Source organism: Marmota marmota, unplaced genomic scaffold, assembly GCF_001458135.2.
Source record: "Marmota marmota marmota unplaced genomic scaffold, marMar, whole genome shotgun sequence".
In the NCBI taxonomy this organism is placed as follows: domain Eukaryota; kingdom Metazoa; phylum Chordata; class Mammalia; order Rodentia; family Sciuridae; genus Marmota; species Marmota marmota.
Genome location: NW_026000005.1, coordinates 24,423,295 through 24,439,397, shown reverse-complemented (window position 1 = coordinate 24,439,397; position 16,103 = coordinate 24,423,295). Strand labels below are relative to the sequence as shown.

The window sequence follows — 16,103 nt, the reverse complement described above, 5'->3', positions numbered from 1 at the left end:
GACTTCATTGTTGAATGTCCAGTTTCAAAGAGCACTGGGCATAAATAAATATTGTTGGATAAATGAAATAGTAATTATGAATGTGCTTAACAAAGACAGGGCATTCGGTACATATTACTAGTCAAATGAATATGGGAATATGGGTGAACCAGTTTTGAAAGAAGGAATGGTATTCCTATGGGTAGGATTTGCACTTGGTTCATTTATTAAGAAACAGTTTACCAAGCATGATTCTTTAATGACCAAATACTATAAAAGCCTTTCCATTTAGTGTCCAGAACAAGCTGACAGCTGAAGGTTTCTGGAGTGAGTGGCTATACTGTTGACAGGAGACAATTTGACTATTATATAAAGAGATGGATTTTAAACACAAACCAGTGGAAAAATTTCATTTAAACATTATAAAGATAAAAAAAAAATAAGTAGCTAAGGAATTAAGGACTGATCTCTAGGTTTCTACTCAAGATAGGCAAGATTATTTTTTAGCCTAAAGACATTTATCCTCAGTGCCTGGGCACTGAAACATCTTCTGGGCTCCAAGATGGTGGCCATGGATGGATACAATGAGCTCGTCTGTTGAAGGGGTCTGAGTGCTGCAGTCTGGCTGTGGAAGCTGTGTGGCCTTTTTGCAGCGTGGTGCCACAAAGAGCATAATGCCCAAGGAAGTCAAACACACAATAGAAAGATATGAGCCTCTTGACTCACTGAAATGATCTTTTAGTGGCAGTAACAGGGCATACGGGGAACTACAAAAGCAGACAGGTTCTTGAACTGCATATTTTCTCACAATAATCCATTTCTTGTATAAGAGCTACACTTGAATTGTGGAAGGAGATTGGTTGAAACCAGCAAATACTGGAACGAGGTGACATATAGAAAGATGTGAATGACAGAGATCCCTCATGCTTTTTCAACAGGATCAGAAATAGGCTGAATTAACAAGTGAGATAGAATGGACTGCTATATGTAACCCACATGAACAGACCAGCTAATAATCCTCAAAGCACACACAGTGGCTTTTTAGAAGAAAGTACAAGGCTACTGCTCACACACTGACACTCTGGTGATTCATGGTTTGGTGAGGAAAGGGAGGAAGAATTGATGTCTTTACTTATCCCTTTGGCCAGGGGCACCTGTACACCGTACAACTGCAGAACAACACCAAAATCTTCAGGTGTGTGTATGAGAAACGCAGATAATGGAAAAATAATGCATATTTAAGTCACATCTAACTCCAAGAGAACCTTACAGCAATCAATCTTTTTTAAATAAGAAAGAAAGTCAGTCAATAGCATCTGAGCAACAGATGAGAATTAAAGCAAAATCTGTTGGCTAATGGTAACAGCCTTTGTGTTCTTTGTTGTTGAAAATGTGCATGTAGCAGCAATTCCAATATGCTCACAAACTCACATGCAAAAGGCTATGGAAAACAGTTGCTATTTTTATACTGAAGATAAAATCAAACATCACCTTTCAGATCTTAATTTTGCTAAAATAGTGGAAGGAAATAAAACCCAAGGTGCTAGATGTCTAAAGGTTCCACAGGTGCTGGATCCTTTAGAAATTTCTCCTACATGAAAATATAGAGAATATTGGACAACAAAAGGGAAGAGTTGGCTCTTATAAGCAATGAAGTATGAATCTGCCAAATCAAACCATGTAAAACAAAACATGAAGTTAAAGTTTAGTTTAGTAACATTCTAGGAAGTAGAATATGCAAATACCTAACAGATTTTATACTTATATACCACTCTAGTTAAGTTAGTTTGTTTAGTTTTTAATACATTAAAAAGGAAATTTTCCTTATAAATTACTGAAAGTGTAAAATAACAACAACAACAACAACAACAACAACTTACCAGTTTTCTATTGATAATGTAGGAAATTTCTGCAAATTTAGTGACTTGAAAAACAAAAATGGACTAACATTAAGGGCTTGGCCAGAGAGAATCCACTTTCTCACTGTGTCTAGCTTCTAGAGGCCCCTGTCTTGCGTAGCTTATTGTCCCCTCTCTTGATCTTTACAGCCAGTAACACTGCATTTCTTTGCACCTGCTTCCTTAGTCATACCTTCCTCTTGCACTTTTAAGGGACCCTGTGATTAGATTGGGCTCACAGAAGAAACCCAGGATAATCCTCAACTGAAAGTGAGTCAATCAGCAGCCTTAATCTCATCTTCAATCTCAATTCTACTTTGCCATACAACATAACACACACACAGGTACTTGGGATGAGGACATGGACATCTTTAGGGGATCACTGTTATGTTTACTATTAGATGTTTATTACTTACCTAGCAGAGTTATAATCATGTTACATATAATTAAACAAATGTAATTATCACAATAATGGTATATTCTATTATTATTCCATTGTCAGATGAGGAAACTGAGGCACAGAGGTTAAATAATTTGCCCAATATTACCAAGACAAAAAACAGAAGAGTCAGGATTGAACTCAGAAGTCTACATGCAGAGTCTAAATATACTGCAGTTGCAGGTTATAATAATCGCCAAGAGGCTTTAGTCATAGTCCATAACTTAGTAAAACCATAATAATTACTCAGAATAAGAGAAAATTTTAAATTCAAGGTGGCAAAAGGAGAGACTGAATCTACAGAGACCACTAGGAAAAATAAACTAATGCCTATGTATAAATTGGGATATAGGTCATTCAAAGTAAAATGGAGGCCATTGTTTTGGGCTGAGTTCCTGCACTGAGCTACAAAAGACTAGGAATCACATGATCCAAATGAATTCAGAAATGGGCCAGTTTAAAAACCAAACCAAACCAAGCAATCAACCCACCACCACCAACAAAAACAAATGGGAGATCAAGGAAACCCATCAAAACACATTTATTCACCGTGAGCAGGGTGATGAGGAAGTCTCTGCTGAAACCCTATAAGGAAAATAATTTTGAAATGACCAACTCAGTTTTTATTTCTTGTTTTTGCTTTTCTCAGGTTTTTCCTGTTGTTAAAACTCACACCTCTGCTCAGCTCACACAAGTGCCTTTCAGTTCTGCCGTGAGAATGCTGCCCAATGCATGAGTTGGTAATAAGGTCCAATTTGATCTTTGAAACTCAATTTGTTGAAATTTTTTTCTTTGATAATCAGATGGATAATCAGACCTGCTGGAGTGACCTCAGTCCAGGTGCGAGCAGGACCACAGCATATTTTGAGCAGGAGGACACCGGAATAGCATTCTATGAGCACTGGGAATGTAATGGGAAGACCCAGAGCTGTCAGTATCATTTGTGTCCCTTAAAGTTCACTTAACACTTTTACACACAAACACACACACACACACAGGGTAGGAATGGAGAGAGGAGGAGGGGAGGGGGTAGAAAAGAAAGGAGGAGAGAGGGAGGGAGAAACTTCCCTGTTTAAAAATGTCAGTTGAAGATCTCTAACTGAAAACATCTGGTACCATATGACAATTGCAACTTTTTTTTTTTTTTTGGTAACAGGGATTGAATTCAGGGGCACTCAAACACTGAGCCACATCCCCAGCCCTATTTTGTATTTTATTTAGAGACAGGGTCTCACTGAGTTGCTTAGTGTTTTGTTTTTGCTGAGGCTGGCTTTGAACTCATGATTCTCCTGCCTCAGCTGCAGAGTAGCTGGGATTACAGGCTTGCACCACCACACTCCACTAACAACTGCAATTTTTAGAAAAAAAAATATTTATTTTTTTAGTTTTAGGTGGACACAATATCTTTATTTCATTTTTATGTGGTGCTGAGCATCGAACCCAGTGCCTCTCGCATGCTAGGTGAGTGCACTACCACTTGAACCACATCCCCAGCCCAACAACTGCAATTTTTAAGAGAGATATCGCTTAAGGATTTCATAAGAGGTGACCAATCTGGCTTACCAACTATTATATACTATCATTCACCTTAGTTCATGCAAGAGAAGTATAGAGATTAATTGATAAGAAATTAAAGGAGGAAAAAAAGCAATGGAAAGGGGGTACTTCTACTTTTCACCCCAACAAAATAAGCAAGGGACTACAATAAAATCCCCAGAGTTTCACTGTGACTTGCAAAAATGACTTTCCCCCAGGTATGAGATCATTCTTGACAGAGGCTGACATCAAGTTGTAGGTGGGGAGACCCAAGACAGGAGCTTGACTTGCTCTGGAGAGGTCTGCAGATGTGAGGCTGGTTGGAAACGTGTTGGAGTGAGGAGAAAGGAGAGCCATAGGAACAAGCTGTTCTTGCAATATCTGGTGGTTGAGAAGGCAGTGGTTCTTGTGGGCCAAGCAGATGCTGCTTCAATTTGGTTTGAGCCATCTCAAATTGCCACTGTCTAAGAAGTCTATCAGCTGGGGTTAGGAGATGCCAGGGGTTGACTGTCTGAGGTCAGTGGCAAGTGTAAGGGGTCCTTGGGAAGTCAGCAACTGGTATAGTAAGGAGCTTCCTGAACAATCCACATAAGTGGCCCATAAAAAGCCACAGATGGCCAGGGACAAAACTTAAGTAAAATTCACTCTTGTTTAATATCGTCTTTCTCCTTCCCCTGGTCACAGAGACTGACAGGGAGGAGAAGGTGAATCCCACCTCCCACCACACTGTGGGTCATCCCTTGGGGTCAAGGTCCAAGGGGCAAAGAGGAGGAAAATTTCAGTTTATATTGGACTGGTTGTTCGAGTCCCTGACAAAGACGTTGTTTTATTATCTGAAAGTGACCTTAAAACTATCGGCAAGAAAGCGGAGAAGTCAAGATGTGGAGAAGACAGCCCCACAGGGTATTTTTGAAAATAGCCATAGGAAAAGAAATAAAAGTGTTTTCTGACTGTGCCCTGCTGAGCCATGCCTAGCCACAGAACCCACTGCATATGAAATCTTGTCACAACCCCACTGGATTAGTAGGGCAGGTATGCCAGCCTCACTCTGAAAGTAAGGTTCAGAGAAGTTAAGCAATGTGGGTGAAGCCCTGTGGCTCCTGTGTGGAGGGTCCTGGATTCAGATCATTTGGATTCAAACCCAGGGACATCTAGGCTGCATCACAGTGCCTCTGGTCCTGACCATACCATGCTCGGAGACCTGGCTATCCACACACCTAGTGTCACCGTGGGATGAGGTTCATCAACCATGACTACCCTGATTCAAAGGATATGATGGGTAAGGACTCCTAGCTCTTGCTTCCCTGTGCAGATGGATAGCTCCATTACATGGAGCTGCAGCATTGCCTGTGCCCTAATAAGCATTGGCCTTTCTTTGACATCGGACGTAGGGACAGTTTTCTGTCATCACTATAAGCCTCAGAAGCCTCTATGGAAAAGCAACATGCACATTCACAGTTTTGATTTTTTATGTATTTAGCTGGAGATGAGGGAAAGCTTGCACTTTGTTTCTGAATGCACACAAAGGAGTGATTTCACCAAGCAAAACAAAAGCAACTCTGCCTTCAAAGCAGCCCCGTACCTCAGCATGGCACCAAATCCCTTCCTCTTTATTTTCCTTTCTGGGTCTTCATTTTCCTCTTTGCGCTTTTTCTCCTTGACTTTCAATTTGCCCTTTTCCTTTTTCTTCTCCTTTTCTTTCGTTTTTTTTACCTTCCTGGCTTTATTTTCCACGTCCTCTAGCTCAGAGTTCCCCTGAGGGGCAGATTCACAATTCAGAGCTCCTTGGCCCGAGTGAGAGCTCTTATCGGACAGACCGTCTGTACAGAGAAAGAAAGAAAGAAAATCAATACACGTGGTCAGGGGCACATACGGTTAGTATATAAAGAGAAGTCAAAATGTAAAATACAGAAGAATGAATAGAAGTGCTGCGAGTTCTACCCTTGCATGTGGGGACTTGTACCCTTTGAAGACAGACTGCCTAAATCTGGTTACTTCAAGCAAGGTAGGAGGCTGGGAGGGGGTCCATTGGTTGCTTAGCCAGTCCTATGAAAGGCCTGAATGTGCTAAAACACTAATCTTTCTGAAAGCTGGCTTGTTAACCTTGATCAGCTCAGAAAGCCCACCTGCTGGGAAACAAACAGGGCTAGCGACTTTCCAGGAGAGGTTTTTGAGTACAAATATTACCCAACTGCTTCTACTCAATTAATGCAGTCAGTCCTCGGGTTGATGCTGCTTTTAATGACTCAAATAAGAATGTCAAGAAATGCACACTTAGTACTCCTACCCTAAGGGTAAATGACAGTTGGTCCTTGCAGGAAAGCGGAGGAGAACATTTCTTTACCATTTGCACTGTAAAATAAATTGCATATTGCGTTCTCCAATTCCATGTTCGTTAAGCCAAAGGGCAAAACATATCAGGAAAATGAATTACTTTTAATATCAAAAATATAATTGTAACCCTTAAATCATTTTTCTCTGTAGTTAAATGCACACTCTTGCCTATGATTTGCAGATGATAATGAGATGCAAAAACCACTTAAGGGAGCATATTGGCCTACCAGCTTCTAATTCTTCGGGTCCATCATAAGATTTGTCAATGGCAGCTCGGAAGCTCTCATTGCAGCCACGGCCGCGAACCATGTGTGGCCGGGGCCTGTGAAAGGGGAGTTCGTTTTTCCTGACTTCAGCCACAGCTGTCTGCAGGCTCTCCAAGGAACTGGACTTTTTTAAGCCCAGAGTTGGACCAAAATCTTTGCTTGGAGATTCTGTAAAAGAAAGGGGGAAAAGGTCACCCTTCCCATACTGGGACAGTGTGGTATCATGGAAATACTGTAGCTCCAAGGAAATTTCTGTTTGGGTTTCTTCAAAAAGCAGGGTTAGAGTAGTAGGGGTTGGGTTCCAATTCCAGGTTTGCCACTTTTTTTTATGAACTTGAATAAGTGGTTAGACTAGTCTGAGCCACAATTTCTTTTTCTAAAGTGGTGGTTAAGATTTGAGAATACTTAAATCTATATTATACATAGAAATTGTTTTGCACGTCTATCAATGCACACATATGTGAATTTGAAAGGCTGTTACTATGCACAGAGATTAAATGCATGGTGGTACATACATACAATATGTGTGTGCACACATACACTGCCAGATACACATACACAATACCTGACCTGAGGAGTGCTTCTCTATTGGTATCCACTCCAGGCACTCTCACACACAGTATCTCTTATTATTACCATAGTTATTTTATATGATCATTAAGGAACATATTGTGTCTGCAAATCAAGGAACATTAGCAATTGTAATTTTTGTGATTGAACGCTTTACCTTTCCCTAGTGGCTATCAATGTAATTTAGTCAGTCTGTAAATAAATAAAGCAAAATAAGAAAGGAAACAACTTTTCTGCGTCCATACTATTGTTCCAAATGTATTTCTATTTGGGAACTAGAAAAGGGGCAGTCTTTTTATATAATATAAAATTAAAAAACAGAGAAAATAAAACATAACTTTAATCGTCTGTTTTGGGATATATACTATTGTTCATTTGTATAATTTGTCCCACTCTGCACCTGCTCCCTTCTACTCTATTTCTTGACCTCCTTTCCCACTCCCATCCAGTCTTCCAATTACCAATAACAAGATTAGATGATATAAATATAGCAGCTCAAGGATTACTTTAAGGATGAAAGGAATCCCATCAAGGCTCTCATTTCTATACTCAGAGCTGTTCACCCGGGCCAAAGCTCATGTTCCCCTCCAGTTACGAGGGAGATTATTGTCATCAAGAGGGTACGGTTGCATTTCTAGAAACAAACTACAGTGCAGTTTTCCAATAAATATGGATTGAGCACCTATTATGAATTATGTACATAAAGTGCCTACTTTTGATGCCTAATACATCATAAGGCTCAATAAACAGTACTACCTTTCATTACTATCATCACTATTTTTGCTTCTACTACCAATACTAACATGAACACAACTATTAGTTGCCTAACATTGCATTAGGTAACACAGGAATACAAAAGAGGTACAGCAAAGGTCTAATATATATATATATCTCCATGCAAAGTCAAATACAATACACACTCTTATATCTGTAGTCAAAATAATGACAATAATGCTGATAACTAACAAGGCACGGACTCCTTAGTATGTGCCAAGCCCTAGATGAGTGCTTCACTTATACTAAATTTCGATAATTCTTACAGTTTTGCTACTGGCAAAACTGTCAGCATTTTACAGATGAGAAAACTGAAATAACTTCCTCAAGCAACACTTAATAAGCATCCCAACTGGGAACTGACCAAAGGCAGCCAAACTCCTGCTGTTCTGTTAGGTATCAAGTGCCTCACTTCCTAAAGGTGGGTTCGGTCTCTGCTCTCTACCTGATTATGGTGAAACTACTTAAATTGGACTACATTTTCTTCACTTCTAAAATGAGAATGGTAGCCTAGATTATCTCTGGAGCCTAGTCAAGCAGGCAAACTACAAAAATTGGATACTGCTTTATGGTTATGTCATGAACTTCCAGGAGGCAACTTCACACTTTGAATAATATACACAGTGACGATGAACACTACATTTTAGAGGTGACACTGCATATTCGATAAGTGACAGAAATGAGACCAAGCAAAGAAAACAAAAACCTAAGAAATTTTGGGGACATCTTTCAGGTGTTACTTGCAAGCACAAATATTAAGGAAATGTTGCTCTTAAATCCAGAAAGAGCTATGTTTCTCGTATTCACAGGAAAGAGGGTGAATTGAAGAAGCAGAAAGTGAATAAGATCATTTCTGACAAGAAAACACAGGGCAACATCAGAGTTTGGAGGTACTGAGATAACAAAAAAAGCACTGGCATTAACGAAAAATATTTTTTACCATCACCCCTAGGGGTGTCTGACATGAAGTTTGGCAAAAACATGAAGAGAAAAACTGAGAAAGCTGGGATCCTCTGTCAACAATAGTAACCATCTTTTATTTATTAATTGCCATTCAGAAGATTATATTGAGTCCAAACTGTGAGCATTCACGTCAACCTTTAGTGGTAAATTCCAGGGAACTTGAAAGTGAATAAATCATCCAAGATTCAAGGCATATTGTCTGAAAGGAACTAACCTAAAGCTCAGCAAGAAGTCACGTCTGAGAAGGAGCAAATACAGTGAATCACTCTAAGCAAACCGAGCATTACGGAATCATGGATTTTGAAGGATTAATAGAGCTGGTGATTAATTCACTTTATTTAAGTAGTAGTTCCAAATGAGAAGCACCCTAACTGAAGTTGGGCGACATTACAACCCAGTGCTATTGGAGGTAATACCTAGTAAATTTAAAAGCAAAAAGAGAGATTGAGTCCAAGGTTGAACTCAGGGATTTTTCTGGCCTGGAAAAAAAAAATTGATTTATTCCTATGGAGCCAGGAAGTAGTTGTGGAAGAGAGACTGACATTGGAAAGAAGAACCCCAACCAGGAAGATCCTTATAAGGACTTATAGGTACAATGAACACATTTAATTATCTCCAAGTGAAAGGGTACTGTGACATGAACCTTCACCAGGGTCCCACATGTCCTTATATGTTGGAGGGCTTTGACCGTAGGTCAAAGATACCAGCTGTGGGAAGGATTATTATGGCTATTGCTCAGCATCAGTGTTAAATTCCAAAAAAATATATTTGGAATAAAAGTTCCTTATTATGTAAAAATTTTGTGCAGTACAATAATAGCTCCAGTGGGAAGCTACTGTCCAGATGGAGAGGTATTGCTACCAAACAGACTTTTAAAGCAGGAGAAACTGCTGTCCATTCAATCCCTCTTTCCTACTCCTACTCTCATCAATTTCAGTTTAAGTTGACAATACATTGGAAAATTTACAGGTTTTTGTAATGAAAAGATTCATTTTCTATTTCTAGCCTCCCTATTTACACAAATCATAGTTTTTCAAGCTCCCTCTAAAAGTAGAGATCTCCTTCAAGGAATACTATTAAGTGAGTCATTTTTCAAATTCAAAACCTCAGCCACTTAATCTCATGGAAGTCACCCCAAAATATGACTTCACATTTTCATCTGTAGTTGATGCAATATTGGAAATGGTTGACATGTTATTTGTCACAGGATGGACCTTGTCCAAATTCAAGCATTTGCTTGTCCCATTCTGAGTGCTGACAAAAGCAATCTGCATATGACTATTAAATGACTTCCAGGCCAGCTCAGGTTAGTTGCAAATGCCAAGGAATAAGAAAATTTTTATTTTAAACTAGGACTTCTATAGCCAGTGTTCATGTTCTATAAGATCTAGAAAAACTTACTCTTCCCTCAAAAACATTAACTCGATGTACACGAATTTCATAAACCAAATGATGTGATTATCAAGGGTGCTAAAAGAAGGATCTGTTCTGATAAAAATTATTCCCAAAATGGCATAATGAAAATGCCCTTAATGTCACATGCCACATTTCCCCTTAATATTAAGGCCTCATAAGGAAATATTGTGGAACTATATATTTTTAAAGATGTTAGAGCTCTTTTAAAGATTCCATCTGTTCCCAAATGAAGGACTGGACTGACTTGGTCCCTGAGGCTTTCCCCATAGTGTGGAAGGCAATGTCAAGGTCAAGTCTGACATTTCAGAACTAACAATACTCAGACACCCACCACTTGTCTCCTTCCAGAAAAATAAAGTGTCATGAAAAGAACAAACACATGAAAACACACACACACACACACACACAGCAAAAATAAATTTGAAGGAGATGTGCCTCCATTTTTCCTGTAGGCATGAAACAGGTGTGAAGAGGTCCAGTGGGGAGCTACTGTCCAGGTGGAGAGGTGCTGCTACCAAACAGACTTTTAAAACACGGAGAAACTGCTGTCCCAGCCTTTAGCAGAAAGCCCCATTTCAACATGCCAGGCAACAGGCAGTGCTTCCTGGAGGACGTTTGGATGTCAGCCTCCACCTTGGATTCCTGTACCTGTCTTCCATTTGAGAGCTGCCACTGGTTTCCTACAAGCAGGTGAGCAGGGTAACAGAAAATAGAACTGTTCGGAGGCTGGTGGCTAACAGTGAAGGAGAGGCTGTAGAATTCCAAACACTCCTCTGCAATTACCTCTTGAGTTACTAACCTTCTGTGCCTTAGTTTCCCTATCTGTAAAATGAGGGCGAGACAAGCCAGAATGCCTGGACCCTACTGAGTTCTCATTAAGTACTGGTGATCATTATTCTCACTGTTACTTTTGTGCCACCTCTAAACATCTGAATAAATGAACTCCTGATGAAACTGATTGGGTTCAATTCATCACTGCAGTCCATGCCTTCCACAAGCAGCTGAAAGGACTTTATAATGCAATGTTATCCTTCCTTCTTATTCAGAAATTAAACTGATCATTTTTAAAACAACTCCTTATATTTTTTTTCCTTCTGAAATAAGGTATATATATTCATCCGTTCATCACACATAGAGGCTATTCTTGGTAAGATTAATAGTGGAGTCTCCGTTGCCCTTCCCCTTAGGCTATAATCATTTAATTAGTCTGAGATTTCATTGGCAATGTTTGAACTTACCACTCTACCATTAAAATCTTGCAATAAAAGAATGCCTTAATCCAGAAGACCAGTAATTGGATCTTCCATTATTGATGAAATTACTTCCAATACATCCTTATTAAAAAAATAAGGAATTCTTTTGGAGAAGATATTCACTTTCGGATATGTGGCAACTTTTTTTCCCCCCAGTTAGAGCTTGATAATTAACAAATATAATTCTCTCTCTCTTTCTCTTCCTCTCTGTATATGTGTATATATGTCTGTAGGTTAACAATAAATAACGTATTAATTTGCACATTTCAATAATACTAATGGCCCTCAAGGTGCTTAGGGAAAATTAGAGTCCCTTCTTCTAAAATAAAGGGATTGTGCTCAGTAGTAAATTAGGGATCAAAATGATTGTAATGATATCCAGGGGTCACAGCATGAAACCTGAGAAGGCAAGGCATTTGTCAAGATAACCTGCTTTCATTACCAGTTGGGCCTTGCCTTATTATGAGCAATGAACTTGGACAAACACAATAGAAGTGCTTTACTTGCTTCATGGGGAGTTGTGATGTGAAATTAATAGCTTTAAAACTCTTTGAATGAAAAATTACTATAAATTCCAAGTAGGAAGTCACAACGCCATTTTATTCTCCAACATATTCCACTTTGTCTTTTCATTTTAGATCATACTTACTGAAAATTTTGTATATTTGATTTTTTTTAGTAGATTCCCTAGAGGCAAAACATCTTATGTGCTTTAATAGATATCATTGCAGATCCATTAGCCTTGAATAAAATTCTCCATAATATCCAAATGTATAATTTCCCAAATTATGTTATCTGTGCTAACTGTGTCCATAATGGGCCTAATTACCTTCTTGCCTATCTCAGTATTCCAAATATTGATCATCATTCCAAGCTTATCACAGTGCCCTGTTTCCTAGTCATTACCATAGGGCATAATGCAATCTGGCTTTACATTATCTGCTGTCATTTGGGTCTCAGTTCTTCTACTGGCAATTTCCAAGTTCTCTAAGAGCAGATTTTTTTTTTCTTTTAAGTCTCATAAATCCCAGAGTCTTTTATCATTTCCTGAAATTCATGTCAAAATGTTCAATAATGAACTTCTCATTAAGATTCATACATTTGCATAATCTCCCCTACTCTGTCTCCAAACACTGTCTATTTTAAAGTGAAAATATCCAGAGAAAATATGGGAAGATTATGTGAGCAAATAAATTCTTTGATTATGAGTATGGGCATGACCCTCCAAGTGTCTTCAAATGTTTGCCAAGGATTGATCACACTTTAATTTTCTTTACTAAAAATTCTTCTTTTATGAGTGAAAGTCAAAAATCTTAGGCCATGTTTAGGTTTCTTTCTTGGACTCAAATTATGTCCAATAAATGTAATGAAGAGTGAATTTATTAAGCCAAAATTTTTTTTATGATAATAAGAAAAATATTCCCCTTTTCTTCTCTATTTTACAGATAAGAAAATTGATTATGTGGTTACACTTAGGGGGATAAATAGATGAAATATATATAACAATGTCTATTAAAACAGATGAAAAACTCAAGGCAATCCCATTCCTAATAGACTGGTTTGCTTTAATCTCATTTTCATTTTTTTTTTCTGTGTTAGAAAAACTCTACTGAAATTAAAACAAACAAAGAAGTTAGATTTGCATTCAAAATAATAACAGACTGAAGTATTAGGTAAACAGCATTGGTTCCTAGAAGGGAAATGTGGCGACTTCAAAGAAAACCCTGCTTTATCATTAAAGTAGTGGGGGAAAAGACTCATTTGAAGGTAGAATAAACGGACTATGGTGGCAAATTTCCCTACCTGTGAGATAAGATCTATAGATGTTCCTTACCTGGAGAAACACACTGCACAGCCTCTTCCCTTCCTCATTGCCCTCATAGAGCTGCCTGTTCCTTGGTAATATAACCCTGAGGCTCTTCTGCATCCCATTTAATCATTTCGACTCTGCCTATAATTACTCACTCATCTTCCCTACACCTCGCCTTTTTTTTAATACGAGTCATTCCTTTCACTTAACTTCTCTTTGTATATTACCTTTTCTGCCATTTCCACCTTATGTGCACATTAAATAGTCTTAGTTTTGTCCGCTGACAAGAACACCTTCATTTGTCTTCCGGCTCCTTCAGGAATAGCTTGATAACAAGCTTTCCCTCTCAATACAGGCTGCTCCACAGATTTTTTTTTTCCCTTTTTTTTCCTTTTATCCTTTGTATGTTTTGCTTCAACAGCTTATCTTTCTTTTGCTTTCGATTTCTGGATGATTTATGTCTTTATGCGGGTTGTATACTACAGTGCTCTCAACTTACAATAAAGAATCCTAATACATTTCTTTAAATACATTAGCATAACTAAAAGGTCAAAGTGTGATTGATATCCTGGAAGGTACCCACAGGAAGATATTTTTACATGTATAGAATGGGCACATATATTTTTTAGGGTCAAACATGATTTTTCTACTTTTTGAATATTTCTCTACCTTTTATACCTGATTATACTTGGAAAAACGTCCTCAAATTCTCAATTACTGAGTTCTTCCTAGAACTGACAGAAAGTGACTTTTTGTTTTGTCTTTTATTAGTGTGAATCACAATTTCTTCATAGGCATACTTTAAGTGAGGCTTCAATTTAATGTTAAGATCTTAAGCCCCAATCAAGTCAGCAACCAGTGTTTCCTGAGAATTTTTTTGGCTCAAGAAGTGGGTGTCCCTAAGAGGAATGGAAGAAGTGTAATAGTAACTAGCATTGCTTGTTGCATTATAGTGTATTGTGTTCTTATAAAAAAAGGTCACATCACATACAATTTATCTGACCCATATTAAACTGCATGTTCATAATGAGAGAGAACTAGAAAGAAGGGAGAAAGGGCAGGATGACATAACTAATGAGAATATACCCTAGAGTGAGCATCCATCGAGGAGAATTTAGTTCTAGAGTATGGGGAGCCAAACTAGCGGTGTTTGAGTGTGGGGACAACATGCTGAGGTCCTAGGGCACCTAAAGTCCCTCCTTTGAAAGGACCTATTCCCAGGGCACTTCCACACTGGGCCTGTGGCAGGAAGAGTGGTCCTGGTGATCTCTGAAATGCCTTCAGGGTTATTCTTCCACTGTCTTGGAGACCTGCTCCTGGCATCTGTTGAGATGGCTGAGCCATACCAACGTCCTTACCAAACATTCGCTTGACCACACCCTTCTCATTTCTCCTTACATTTAAGGCAACTAGGAAAAGCCAGGCTGCACCTTCAACACTGTTTGTAAATAACTTCAGCTAAATAGCCAAGTTTATCATTTACAAGTTCTCTCCCACAAAATAGAACACAGAAATAATTCAGCCACATTCTTTGCCACTTTACATCAAGAATGGCCCTTTCTCTAGTTTCCAATAACATGTTCCTCATTTCCTTCTGAGAGCTCATCAAAGTGGCCCTTTGTAGCTCATATTTTCTCTAACGTTCTGTTCAGGATTCCTTGGGTATTCTCTAGGATGAATGAGGCTGTCTTTACAGCTGCCCTCCTTTCTTCCTGAGTACTCACCACAATCACCTAAAAAGGTCCATCCACAGCAGTGTAGGGCTCTTTCTAGCATTTACCTCAAAGCTCTTCCTACCTTTATTCCTTACCAAGTTCCAAGCTGCTTCCAAATCAGGGAGCAACAGAAAACCAAATACAGTATGGTATTTTGAGAAATTCAGAAGCAATATATAGATATAGGATAAATTAAAGAGAGACTACTATATTTTATGGCAATGAACTCATCTCCTCCTAATATACATTATGTATTTTAGGCTTCTTCCTTTTTACAATTTCAACTTCAGGCTTTTGTGAAATAATTTCTTCAAAAACAGTTTTAGTGTGGTTAGTCCTCTCTCCTCGCAATGAACGACAGGCCTGTTCTCCCCAGTTCTTTCTCTGACAGCAGGGAAAGGTTGCAGAAACATGTCCCAGTCCACCAGGGAGGCATGAAGTGCTCACGGCTTGTGTCCCGGAGTGGACAGGACAGGTGGTACTGCCTGTCACCCAAGCCTTCCCCTTGAAGTGGCTTACATAGTTGAAACTGCCATGGCCAGACCCCTTACTGTCTCCTCTTAAGCACACTTTACCATATTTTGTTACACATAATGATTAATGGGCAGTAAAACTAATAACATGGGGACACACAAAATAAATGAGGTGGCAAATATGAAAAGGAAGTCCCACTTAATGTTGTTGTGAAATCTGACAACATGCTGGAGTTTCCCTATAACTCAGCTCAAGGAGTCCTTGTCCACGGGAAACAAGGTTACAAGAAGGTGATATTTCCATTAATAACCTCCCCTTGGGGAAGTCCCAGTTCAGCCTTGTACTGAAACTCTTGCTGGATTTCAGGGGAGGATCAGGGTACATGTAAATACTGCTTTTCTCTACCTTGGGGGAAGCTCTGAGAGAAATAGGAAGAGCATCACAACTCACGAGCTAGCCTAAACTGTCCCTTTTATCTCCCCCTGGTGTTGACATCCATCTTTTTTTTTCCTACCCAGCCTCCTCTACTCTTTTTGGAAGGAGCATCCTGATTTTCTTTGGGGTGCTATGCCTCCCTCTCATCCCATGCTCCTGTGACTAGTGGATTTCATGACCCTATTTGGTCCAGGGATAGGACGGTGCTAACTAGAACAAACTCTAGTAGTGCTACCAGGAA

General features: G+C 39.0%; 1 protein-coding gene across 4 annotated transcripts in view; it reads right to left on the bottom strand.

Moving 5' to 3' along the window:
• The window catches only part of Pard3b (par-3 family cell polarity regulator beta), a 981,002-nt gene that overhangs the window by 298,917 nt on the left and 665,982 nt on the right, over positions 1–16,103 (bottom strand). For all 4 annotated transcript variants that reach the window (XM_048808385.1, XM_048808386.1, XM_015481294.2 and 1 more), the window contains 2 exons: positions 6,414–6,620; positions 5,435–5,672 (listed from right to left, as the gene is read on the bottom strand). In XM_048808385.1, coding sequence (XP_048664342.1) covers positions 5,435–5,672; positions 6,414–6,620 — 445 coding nt within the window. The remainder of the gene's footprint in view (positions 1–5,434; positions 5,673–6,413; positions 6,621–16,103) is intronic.